The sequence below is a fragment of the Bufo bufo genome, chromosome 1 (assembly GCF_905171765.1).
Source record: "Bufo bufo chromosome 1, aBufBuf1.1, whole genome shotgun sequence".
NCBI lineage: Eukaryota > Metazoa > Chordata > Amphibia > Anura > Bufonidae > Bufo > Bufo bufo.
In genome coordinates, this window is record NC_053389.1 from 573,922,702 (window position 1) to 573,936,787 (window position 14,086).

Here is a 14,086-nt window from a genome sequence, read left to right on the forward strand (position 1 = left end):
TGATACCCGCGGCTATAGATATTTGTATATAGAAGGCATCAATCTTGTGCTTTACAGTGTAATATCAAGTATTGTGTGACTCAAATTATTATGGTATCACAGTAAGTGATTTATGGTTTTGCATAAGACTGAATAACTTTGGATGATGCATGATTAATATTGTGTGAAAAAACCCTAAAATGACATAATTGCCTCTGCTGCATCTATACTTGTACATTAGATAATCCCAATGGACCTTAATATGCATTAGAAATTATTATTATATATTCATTTTATCTCATCAAAATAGAGAAGAACGCTACTTCTGGAGTACAGATGAAGACAACGCGATCTACAATATCTTAAAGTGAATCTGTCTTCACATATAGAGACCCAATCATAGTGTTATACAGGATGGGAATAGGTGTCACTCTCTGAAATGCCCCTTACAGCATATACTGTCGGATTAAATAAAGTTGTAAAGTAATGCCCGCCACCTGTAAAGAATTTGATAGGTGGCCCCAAACTCATCGGAAGTCATGCAGCTCTGCCCTGAGTGATGTCTCACAAGCAGGGATACATCATGACAACCCAGCTCCAGACAAGTTCAGAGCATGCGCAGTGTGCAGATGAACTCAAGCATGGTACACCACTGCGCATGCACTGGATATGCCAAACCTGCATGACCTCTGAGGTAACCGGGACTGCCCACATGATTTTTCACAGGTTGTGAACACTACTTTATAACTTTTATTTGTCATGCTGGAAAGGGCATTTCAGAGAGTGAGGTCTTTAGAAACCTATTATCTCCCTATATAATGCTATGGCAGTGATTTAGTAGCTGTATACTGTATGTGATGACAGATCACTATGCATTGGTTTTATGGACAGTATATGTGATGTGCCCTTCAATGGTATCTGCTTTTAAAAACAGAATTTTTTATTAAACCTTAAGGGGTTGTCCATCTTTTGAGATATTGACGACCTAGCCTCTAAACAGGTGATCAGCTATTTAAAACAGCTGCTGGTGCTGGAAACTTAACAATGGGTGGAAACGGAAGCAGAAAGTTGCTTCCACTGTGTAGTGGTTGCGCCTGGTAGTGTAACTCAACTTCAATTTAAGTGAATGGCACCCCCACCAATCTGATATTCATGACCTGTCCAGATACATAAGTTATCAATATCTAAAAGCTGGATATACGCTTTAAACAATATATTGTAATTAACCTTCTCCTTTCCAATTATATATCAGCATTTTTTTTTATTGTATAAGGCCTCACACATAAAGCTGTAGTACAAGAACATTATAATATCCATATTATGGTCATAACAATTAGGCCTCCCAAAGTTCAACTGAGCCGAACTTAGGTTATAGGTGGTATGTCCTATGCAGTAGAACTATGGGAGATCAGGCATATTGCAGCCATAAAACAGCACTATATTAACATTATTTCCGGAATATTTGGTGATATTAGTATTTTTATTAATATAAAAATGTTTATACCAATGGGCCTGTTTTAAACAACATTTTTGTTGGCATTACCTCTTTAACGTATCTACGAAACTTGAGACAGCTTAGCTAAATATAGTATTCTGATGGCAGTGGTGTTCAGAGAGAAGTGTTGCTTTGAAAGGAGATGCTCCCATAGCTTCATTATTAAAAAAATGGCAGCACAAGTCCACAATGTGAAACCTCTAAAACCGCAAATAAACCACAATACAAGATCTATAAAAAATAACACATCCCTGACATCTACTTAGTGACACTAGAGCTAGAAATAAAGCTAGAATATTCCAGATAAATATCTGTGACAAATAGTCTTTAGAACTTTAGTTTTCAGCTTCTGAATACTACAGACTGTCTATTGAAATGAAAATCTTAAAAGTTCTTTCGCTGGCAACCATTCCTTTTAAACTGTCACATGAAAAGTATTAAACAACATTACTCGGGAACAAAGAACAACAAAATCACAGTTTCAAGGCAGGATGACTACACTTTCTGCTATGATGCTCGCTCTTATTTTTATACATACTCTTATAAGTACTTTACAGCACCTTTGGTTTTTTTTCTACTCTATTTAAATGTAGAGCAAGCATCAATTATAGAAGCTTATAAGACATCAACACCAAGAAATTAAGAAAAAAATATATCCTACAGCTCATAGGTGATGGTAGAACAAACAGTTAGCCACCACAAAGGTCTCCTCTCCCCTTTGTCACATTTCCATCAAACTCTATATTCTAAATATATAGCAGAAACTGAATATCAACTGCATTTGGTAACATCATATATCAATACCTTTGCTTTGGGGTGGATTCTGACTTCTGTCTCGCAGGACGTTGATTTGATAGACGGCTCCATAAGGCTCAAAAAGGTCTTTGAGTTCTTTTTCTGACCATGAACGCGGGATCTGACCAACAAACATCTTAATGGCATCTGGGTCTGGCTGGTCTGAGTGATCCAAAGCTCCATTCATCTTGTTGGTTGTTCCGTTGCTGTGGAAAAAGTAATATGAAAGCGTTATTAGAACTGACAGTGTAAATCAAAAGTCTGGCCAAAGCAGGTGCTTTCTGGAGAAAGGTCTTCATCAATAAATGAAGGTTACATCTTTTAGGCTCTGACTTACATCAGACTATAAACAGCAATGAAGTTGTCACAATATCACGGATGGTGGCCAAGTCTAGATTTCAATAACTACTTCTAGCAAACAATGCAGAAAGATAGCTCATCATGACTTTTCATTGCCATATACTGCTGTTTGAGCTTCGAGAAGTAAAATGATTTCTCCTTATTTTGTTTCTGTGGCAGGATAAAAGAAAAGCCGGTTTTGGTAATAAAGTCATATGAAAAGAATATGAAGCATTTGGCAATCTGTCAGGCGACTAATGAAAGATGCCAGTGATGAATCTGTAGATTGTGTGAAGCCTCCATGTGTGCATTAAATTAGTCTAACTTTCTCCAGAATGCTAGAAATGGCTTTATACTGCTGATCTGATCCCACTCTCTCTCTCTGTTCAAGGAATGAATGAGGTTCAGAAATTTAGCCCACTGTTTGTTGAACAAAGGCTTCAATTCACAAGCAGAAGTGTAAAAAGCAGAAAACTTTCAGGATCTTGTTTGAAATGTGATGTGTGAGAACCTTTCTGCTGTCTCAGAACTATTTTTAAAGCTATGTGCTATAAGATGAAAAATGTTTCATGTCAAGGAGGAACATAAGTTGTAACCAAGGCATATTGCTTTATCGCGGTTGGGCATAGATCTACTTTATATGTATGAGTGAGAGAATGAAAGACAGGGGGGAACAGATGGGGACACACAGAGATGGAGCACATTAACTGTCCGGGATGAATTCTGGTATTGTTTGCTTATTAATACTGCCTAAATGCCATTTAACATTTCCAATACGCCCCCATTACGCCATATAAGACATTATGTGAAGAAAAACATGTAGGCAGATGGAAAGAGAGGGAAATGTAGTTGAGCAAATTCAGTGTAGGCAGCACGTCAAATTTCAGAGAATTAAGTGACCAGACACGGCAGTTACTAAAGTGTGAAAAAAATTGTAATTGATCATGGAAAGCAAATAGAGTATCAAAGTTAACCAAATGTGGCAATACTGTATTTCTAGTGACCTTAATGCAAAGGCATAGCTAGGGGTGCAACCAGGGCATTGGCTCCGGTCTCTACATAACCTTGTCTTATCCACTGCCTGTCTAAATCTAAGCCAGCTCCCTTGCTGGTGTAAATTTAGGCCATTTTCTACACCTAAAACAGGCGTAGAAAATAATAAATCAGATGTGCCCACCAGCCCTCCCCATTCCCTGCCCATGCCCCCCTTTTTTAGACCTGGTGTGAGCAGGGAAAAGTCACAGATTGTGGTGCAAATAACCTTTGCGCCGCAATCTGCAACAGATATACACCAAAAAGTGGCATATATCTTAGTAAATCAACCCAAATACAGTATACAGGCGCAAGTACAACATATAATTATTTTAAAAAAAAAGGTCATTCCTATCATTTAGGTCCAATACCTCAGTCTTAATAATCCAAGATGATTCACATTGCAATAAACTGTTAGTCATAATCTGGACCTTGGTATCAACGGCTGATGAGATGTATTACATTTTTGCTTTTGACAATATGACCAGTTGGTTTCATTCCCATATGTATGGCCAGGCAAGCTATATGGTTATTGTAGGAACAAAGCAAAAAACAAAGGGGCATAGTAATTAAGACTGGCATTTTAGACACCATTCTTAATATATATAGGGGTGGATCTGCCAGAGTTATGAAGAGGCGTCGGCCACTACATAACCTCAGCGCATCCACCGCCGATTCTAGATGTAAGACAGCTTCCTTGCTGTATTACATTTAGACCATTTTCTACACCTAAACAAGGCATAGAAAATGATGAATGAGATGGGCCTGCCAGCCCGTACCCTTCCCCACCCACGGCACGCCGCAAAAATGGCGTATATCTGTTTGGAAATGACCCCCAAAGTTATTGTTTTCAAGCTTGACCTAGACTTCACCAGTCTTTTGGATAAATATCACCAATTGCAATCAATTGACTTTTAAAACAGCTGATAGAAAAGAGTAAAGGACCTATTCTCTGATATGTCATTGTATAAGTTGTCACATAATGAAACAGGAAAATGAAAGAGTTTGTCCAGGATTAGAAAAACATGGCTGCTTTCTTCCAAGAACAGCACCAATCGGGCAGAACTGCAATACTGCACACAACCTATGGACAGGGGTGGTGCTGTTTTTGGACAACCCCTTTAACTCAGACAGGTTCACAATATTTACTATATACAGTATACTGTACATTATTGTATCGAGTTTCTTCATTCCTCTTAAGAATGGCTGAATGAACTAAAACTATGGCAGGGATCTGTAACTGGACTGTTATACATACTCTGTCCATGGATCCAGTAAATTAAATACCTGTATGGCTGACAGTTCCTGTACCTCAATTTCTATCCAAAAATACAATATTGATTGCATGTGGTCTTCTTCGACACCATACACACCAATGATTGTAGCCTATTAGCTGTCTGCATCGGCCAAGTTGCCTGTGTTGCCGGTATAATGCTACAGTCAGTACACTGTCATACTGGTAATTACTGTAGGTCCCTATTCTACTTTTAGATGTCAGCTTCTTGTTAGTTGATGAAGCTGACATATGTTATGCATTATCTGTAGTAATACATCTTGTGTATTTTATGTCTGCCTGGAATACACTTCTCAAATACAATGACAAATGTATTCTGCGAGCCTAAATCTCATCTATCATTGTACTTTAGGAAAAGTAATCACAGCATTGAGGTGGCCTCGTACCTACAGCAACACGCAGCTAATATCACCAGGAAGATATAATGATGGATATTGGGAGGCCAACAGTCAGGTCCTCACATTACAGTGAGTCACTTAAGATAAGAAGAAAATGTATGTTTTGTGTAGAATATTATTCCATTAACAAGGCATCATGTATTAAATATAGGCTATACCCTTAAGGCTATTTACTAAGTAAAAGCAGGCTACACGCTATCCCACAAACTGGAATGACCCCCCTGTGGCTATGTTATAATTAGTACATAGATCTGAGTATCTGGTTGAGATAATTGAATGGAGTAGTATTTTTAGAATGCTGATTCATTATTTACATCACCCTCGAGTTTTCTACACCCCTCTATGGAATACATTTTCTTTGCCATGTCATTAGCTGGTCTTTGGGCAAGGTGGGCCACTCTAAGAAACTACTATAAAAATGACTCAACACAGTATTCATAAAATGGAAACACATCCAGTATTTAACAATTGTAATCTTCTACAATGAAATTATATTTGTATATGTAGGGATTGGAGTAATTTGGCTTTGGACCATATTTTGGTCCTAATCCTTCCCCTTAAAGTCTAACTTATCTTCTTTTTTTATTACAGAGCTGGCATTCCTTTGCTTGGTCTTAGCATGTGCATAACTCAAAAGCACCATAATCATGAGCCACCCAGATCAGGAAATACTACCCCTGCTGGATCAAGGGCTATACTGCAGAGGAGTGAGGGGTACTGTATATCTTATGAAGACTTTCAGATTGCCCCTGAGGAAACTCTCGTTTGCCATGCTCCAGCTTAGGAAAACCATAAGTCCCTAGCATAGCAGACTTCGAGGTGACCAAGGTTTTGGAGGTGGGAATTAGGCAAAAAGACTGTAGATTTACAAAGTATCATTTTGATAAAATAGTATAAAACATTCACTGATAAGGTAGTTATCGATAATAATAACATTCAAAATGATTGCAATTTTTCGTCCAAATATTAAATAGGAGCAACTCAAATGAGATAATATTTTGTACAAAAAAAATGCATTAGAAGTTTGAACACAGACGAAGTTTCACATACTGTATAGTACAGAACAATAAAAAAATCAATAGGACAAGTAGCCTCTGTTTTCATAAGATTTGCTCTTTATTAGACAAGATCTAGGCAATTTAGACAATCTCTAGACTCCAGCTTTGTTTATCACAAAGATTTCCATTGGGGCTAAGGTTATTGAGACCATCGATCGGCTGCAAGAGCGAAAGTCCTACAAGCTTCCTATTTAGATGAATACTGGTTATTAGACACACAGAGAAAGAAGAAAACAAATAATAATCTCCACATTCAGCTTACTTTGTCATTTTACTGTGCAGAACCAGCTATTGTGAGAAGAAAAGCTAAGAACATAAGCCATAACATTTCAAAGACTCTCGCAGAGGGAGCATCTCGGCTCTATAAATGTCTTAATACTATGTGTGATCAGGCTTGTAACTGTGCTACATACACAGAGCACACTTTAATTTGCCAGTAACATATTACACAGTCAAGTCCCATTATTATGACCACTTCCTATTTTGATGTCAGCAGTGCATAGCTCATGAAGGAAATCATGTGTGGTGAGATGGCTTGGTGAGTATATAAGGTGTGCGAGAGGCTGTCTGCACACTTATCCCTCATTACTGTCATGGGTCAAAGGCAAAATTTATGAGAGTTGCAGAAAGGAAGATTATTGGCTTTCAGGCCAAGGGTGGTGGCATTTCTGAAACAATACAGTTTGTGAACTGTTCATGTGCTGCTGTGGTCAAAGTGTATGGTAAGTGGACAAATGGCAGCATTGTAAATAAGCGACGTGGTAACTGTGGAGCATCACGTACCATTGATGTGAGAGGTGGACGGAAGCTATGAAAATGCATGAGGGAGGACCGACACACTATAGTGGAGCAGCTCACCATCAAAATGAACCATCAAATTCTAGCAAATAGTGTGTCTGGCACCACCAGCTACCATCCATTTACCCATAGCCATATATGTCACTGTCACTTTGACATTACTAATGCTGTCTTGGCATTAAAGAGCATGAAAAAGGTTGGATATAGTCCTATGGGATCTCAAAGTGTTATATGTGACTTTCCATTTGGGAAAATCTGGTAAATGATTTGTGTGAATCGGATCTGAAACTAATTTCTAAAAATGTCCTCACCTCTAGTAAGGGGATAACTTTTCTTTGCCCAAGAACGGTAACATAATGGTATAATAAACATAGATGGTTACAGTTAGTAGGAAATAAACTAGAACATTCATAATTTGTCAATATAACGAACTTGTTAATGGCACTTTATAAACTACAAATTGGGCGGACACCTTACTAGGGTTAATCATTTACAGAGTAACGTCATGAATTAATATGGCGGTACCTTTCCTCCATTTTTGTGCAGCTTTTTTTTATTTTTGTTGTCAAATTGAGAAACATAACAGAATATAAATTAAATTTGAAGAATCATTGGATTTGGTAATGCATGCTCTGATCTCAGTGTGAACTAATAGCTTGTGTATGCTTTCACCATACAAAATATTAACAGATATCTCAATATGTTGTTACTATTTTCAGGCAAAGATGTAATCATAAATGTGGGCTTGTAGTAGTCTGATGACAGTCAGCAGTAAAGCATGGGGAGCCTGGTTCGTATCCTGCTCGCAGCATCTTGTACACATGGGCAAGTCACTTTATCTCCTTGTGCCTAAGGCAGAAACACACATATTGCAAACTTTGCAGGGTGGATTTATACACTCTATTCCCACTGCCAAACACAGTATGCCACTAACTATATTGTAATCGGGAAACTCATTCAGTCTCATAGGGGATAATGTGAAATCTTTTATATCATTAGTTAATATTGTCTTTTCTGTATTAAATGCATACACAACTTATGTACATGACAAGAAATAACCAATTGGTCAGACTTTATTAGTAAAAAAAGTAATAGTAAAATCTTACAGGAAAGATAAATGAGGATGACAAAGAGCACTAAAATGTGGATAGGAATATACTGACAAAAGTAGAAAGAGTGTACATATGTACAACCGAAAATAGGAAAATAGATGTCATAGAGAGATAAGGGATTAGGGGGATATATGGTATCCCCTGGCTTGATATGAAGTTGTTAAAGGGGTTGTCCGCTTTTGCCATATTGATAACCTATCCTGGGTGACTGCCGACACCCCCACCGATCAGCTGTTTTAAGAGAACACTGGTACAAGCGATGTGATCTCTTTTACCTTTACCTGCTCGCTGTCAACACTGCAGCGGCGAACAACAGCTATCCAATTCACTTCAATGGGATGACTCCTCACTTGAATAGGACAAAGCTGTTCTACTGAAGTGAATGGGACGACAGAGCTGCAATTACACTAAACAGAGAAGAGAGCACAGCGCTTGTCCGAGCATTGCATTCTCTTCAAAAGCTGATCAGTTCCAGCAGTTGCCCCCCTCAATCTGACAGTTACTGCCACTGTGAGTGGCTCTTAAATTGCATAATTAGATCTTCCTCAATAACTACCATAGCATCACTGTAACCCCTAAAATCATTCACCCCCACAAAAATCTATTTGGGTCTCAAGATAGTCCCCCTATCCCTTCACTTTCACTTGTTACTGTCTACAGTTTGCTCATTGATCTGGGGATCAGTAGTACCTTTACACGGGCCAATTATTGAGAATGATCGTTTCTAGGAATGCTCCTTCCCGATAATGGCCCCAATTGTTAGCCCGTGTTAAGGGGCCTTTTAGGAGTAAAATTATGTTTTGCAATATGAAGTCCTCCTACTTATTGAATTTTACTGTATACAAAATGTGTACATTTGCTCAATCTCCTGTACACTTTTACAATATCTATGGCGTAATATAATTCTGAGCTGCTTGACAGTAAAATTTATTATATTTTTCTCTGTGTCAATTAAAGATATACTATTAAATAAATGAACCAGCAGGCAGTCCCCTTTATTTGCTCAGAAAATAAAGCCTTGCTCTGCACAGATGCTCATAAAGATGGAATCCCTCGGAAATTAATGTCAAAGCAGAGATTATTATTTATGGGGAAAAAGTGAAGCACTCGGTGTGAGTGGCAGTCTTGAGTCAATGTCCAATTTTGCTTACTGGACCTGCAAGTGACCTGCCACTTCATCTTAATCACCGACAGGGTATCATCTTTTATATTGAAGAAGAGCCTGGGGCACAGATTAAGGTGCTGGAACGCTAGTTATTGCTGCATTATTTTATTATAGAATAATGTAGTTTGTGAAGCATGCCTCACATTATAGTGTACTCTCATGACTCTAGACAGGACATTCAATATAGATTCTCCATGATATATATTACACTTTTCTAATACTTACCTAATGCATGTAGGTTTACATGCACTCTTATGGAAAATCACAGGTATGAATAGTAATATAAATTGTATCAAATGACTCCACACCTTGACGATATCTGTATCCATGATAAGGGGGGTATAGGAGCGATTTACTTTCTCCAAAATGGTAAAAACCTGATGTGATTTAGTGTTGTTTACAGGAGGCCATACATATTTAATAGATGTCAATAGCTATTTTTCTAGACGAAGTCCTGGTTACCCATACACATACATATATGGCTGGGCCCTAACATGTCCTTTATATGTATTCAATGGTGGCGGTGGCTTATCTCCCAGGAGAACAAAAGTGTTGAACAAAAATATAAATTTCACCCAAACCTTCTCTACCCCGATATCATCTGGGAGATGCTTTATTTTTATATTCCTATTGTTTTTATTATATTATTATTAGAGTTGTATAATTTACTACACAATTATTATATCTATTTTTAAACAGATATTTATTATCTCATTATATTGTATTTATTTTATTATTATCTATTATATTTTTTGGTTGAAAGTATTAAGTAGAAAACTGTATATTCCACCAAACATGTTTGTGTTTAAACTGTTTCTCTTGTTTTGATGCATTTACGCTTGTGGTTTTAAAAATGAGAAGTAGAACAATTTATGCTGAGCATGTAAAGTCAGATGACATGCCAGATGGCAATAATGGGAATCTAAAGGTTTAAAGCATGAATTCAGTAGTAATCACTGGTCGCAAGTTTAAGATGGACTTAAAAGTGGTGTTTCTAGTTGCCATTGCTGTTGTATACATAAAAATAGAATAATTTCGAGCTGCGAAGGGCATTTCAACTTAAAACATCACTGGGATTTCAAAAGATCTTTCAGAGGAGCTCAGGATAAGAACGTTACACTGATCATCATTTTGAAGTCTGCATAACAGACAGTTCTTTAATGCATGCATGATGTTGATGAGATTTCCATCCAAACACTCTAATCATGAAAAAACATAAAAGTTGGCCATGTTCCAATAAAATATAGATTTATCTTTGTGATAAGGATTTGCAATTCATAGTATTTTAACTATGATGTAAAAGTAATACAGCTTGTTGTATCAATAATGGGGGAGATTGATCTAGCCTCTTAATAATTTTGGCACATTTCACGCCACCAGTAAGCAGATCAAGACCGGCATTAGAAGTGCCAGTTTTGACAATTCTTCCTCATAATTTTTCCAATCATCACACACAACACATAGTCAAAGGTGAGAACACCTGTTATATAAGTGGGGTCAGCTATTTCAGTCACAGTCAGTGCCACAGTTTCAAAATATGACTTTGAAATGAGTTCAAATGTCTTCTCGATGGAAAGGAGAGACTTAAATCTAAAAAACGGGTGAGCAGTTCCAAATTAAAACCCATAGTTTTGGACTGAGATGTTCAGACAAAAGAACACATGGACATGATTTTCGAATGTCCACAGACTTTTATCGTGTAGTTAAAGAATTTTTCTGAGATCGGACCAAGCAAAGGGACAGTAAAGGCATAAAAAGGAAAAACTAAATACTTACCACTACATGCGCTTGGGTGCTCCAGCAGTGCATGACCCTAGATTACTGAGACAAGTGATTGCCTGCAGTGGTGATATATGCAGATTGGTGCGCCATAACAAGAGCCAAGGAAATAAAGACCACCTCGAGAGAGGTCACCAGACCAGTGGTTTTGGAAAGGTAAGGGATTTACCAAGTATTGGATCTTTTATTATTTTATACTATCCCCCTCCAGTCTGATCTCAACTTGATTAATTTATAATTACTGCTGCTTGCCCCTAATCTTCACTTACATCTTCTTCTAATTCACAGTTCCCTAACCTGTACTTGAGACTCTACAGACTAATGTAACACTAAATGAGCAATGAAAGAGGAATGCAATCTGACATAAATTATATTCTCAGATTTACAGATTTTAAATACCATGCTTTGATCTATCTGTGCAGATACATGGACATGAAAATATATAAAATGATGACTAGCTATTCATTATATGTGATTATATGTGCAGGTCACAATTCTCTTGTATAGATCTGCATAGGTATGCTTTTGCATTTCCTACTGCTATTGCATATTGAATTCTGAAAAACTATCAAAATGAATCTGTCTATTGAATACAGACAGTCTAACATAGAGCAAATTAAATAAGTGAGCCTTGGCAGCTACAAAGAAAGGTTTAGAGCTTGACACATGACATTTGCCACACAAAGATAACATCTACAGGGCTGACCGTAAAAATGGGGATTTCATTATGCTCCAGAGTAGACACCATCATTTTAGATCCATTGAGCGAGCTGAATCATTCCTACAGAATTCATTAATGGTGTGAAGGTCCTCCTAGCTAAGGCATCCTTTGGACACCATAAATGAGTGCTGTTTGGGGTCGAGCTCACAGACAATGTTGTCTCTTGAAGTCAGTAATTTTCTATTTGAATTACCAGATTATAAATGGTATAAACATGCAGTTTATAAATGACAGTTCATATAAGGGCTAATAAGAGCAGTGTTGGGGTCCGCAAAACATCCCTAACAGCCCTTCATGTGAGCCAGGGTAGCTAGCAAACAAAAGGCATGAATTTTTGCATCTGTAAAAGCTCTGTTTCAATAAGAAATGACAGGCTAATGCTCTGCCAAAGAAGACTCTTGAGCATTTTCCAAATTGAGGGGTGAGTATTTGGATACAGCCAATATTGTTCAAAGCTCTATCCATGTTTTACTGTCTGAATCATTGCCCGATGGCAACTGGATGTTCAACTACAATTCAGAAATCATCTTTCGTTCGCAGGGTCTGGCATTATGGAACAATAGCCTGCCATGTCCTAATGATATATGGAGCATGGAATAAGCTTTAACAATACAGCTAATGGCAAAGTGAAGAACGCTGCTAACTAGCAGAGTGGTTTATGTGACAAATCATTCCAGAACTGCATTACTACATTGTGGATTCAATTGCAAAACAATAAAATGGCGCTAAGTGCTAAAATGTTACCATGCATGTGGGTTATGGTTTAAAGAAATCAACAGGCAGTTAAATACACCCCAGCGAGTACCCTCCTAGAAAGTCTTCACTTAATAGTCTATGGGTTATTAAGCTTATGCATTAACTGAATTATTGTACTGTATGACATATTGATTATAATATATCTAATATACAATCTAATATCTAATCTATCTGCAAACACACGTAGGAAATTAGGTTTAGCAGCAATTAAAGGACATCACCTAGAGCTGCACCTGGATAAATGAGATAAAATACAATACAGTATTGCAACCAATGCCTCTCTGAAGAACCTGATAAAATTCTGTACTTGGTAGGAGTCAAAGTTGCAGCTAGATGATCCTGGCCAGAATGTGAAACCTGTAACAGGCCCCACATCTATCATGTGCCTTTTAATACTGGTATTTTCTTGTGTGGCAGTGGGACATTTGGGCTCCTCAAGCATCTGAGCTCTGGTGTGACTGCTGTCTCTGTGAACCCTTTAGCTACTGTACATCCTGCAGAGGATTTCTCAGCAAAAGTACAGAGGATTGCAACATCATACAATCACAAGCTTTATTAATAAATTTAGTACTAAATAACTGTGCTACTTCTTAAGAAAGGCTTTAAATTGGTGCCTAGTATAGTCTACTTAGGGCTAGACAAATCTCAGGAGGTAGCTTGCCAATGTTCCTAAAAATTGCTGCTGGAGCCAAACCTTTAGGGCTGTTCTGTAAAGATGTTTAAGAAAGTTATTTTTTGCTTGCTTACTGAAAATAATCAAATGGGCTCCTAAAGTCTAATATAAAGCTAAATATAATATACCTCTGTTCTACATTAAAACCTACATACATTGATCAGCCATATAATACAACCACAGACAGGTGAAATTAATTTAGGAAAATGGCACTTGGCAGGGAGTGGGATAAGTTAGGCAGTAAGTGAACTATCAGTTCCTGAAGTTTAGGTGTTCGAAGCAGGATCTGAGTGACTTTGACAAGGACCAAGTTGTGATTGGACGACTGGGTCGGAGCATCTCCAAGAGCAGGTATTGCCAGGTATTCCAAGTACGCAGTGGTTAGTACATCAAAAATGGTCCAAAGAAGGACCAATGAGAAGGTAATAGGTGCCCCAAGGTTTTCTGATGAGCATGGGGAGCACATGGCTGAAAAAATAAAGGCTGGTGTCATGGACCAGCGAGTGTGAACCCACTGTGCCAACTAATTGGTTATTCTGGTACTTCCACTGTATCTGGACTTTGCTCCGGGTTAGCAACCAAACTGCTACCTCCTGGGATAGTCCTGGTGTAGATGGCACCTGACTCACTATGGTCAGGGACCCCTAGAACAAGCTCCAGGAGCTCTGAATATAGACAATTCATCCAAAAAT

At 37.9% G+C, this 14,086-nt stretch overlaps 1 protein-coding gene across 24 annotated transcripts in view; it reads right to left on the reverse strand.

Annotated features, from left to right (window-relative positions):
- CELF2 (CUGBP Elav-like family member 2) overlaps nucleotides 1-14,086 on the reverse strand; it is a 453,132-nt gene that overhangs the window by 281,185 nt on the left and 157,861 nt on the right. For 23 of the 24 annotated variants that reach the window (XM_040413246.1, XM_040413282.1, XM_040413263.1 and 20 more), the window contains one exon: nucleotides 2,279-2,475. In XM_040413246.1, the coding sequence (XP_040269180.1) occupies nucleotides 2,279-2,475 (197 nt within the window). Of the gene's footprint in view, nucleotides 1-2,278; nucleotides 2,476-2,606; nucleotides 2,753-14,086 lie in introns of those variants that run through there. The other variant, XM_040413277.1, reaches the window with a different exon arrangement.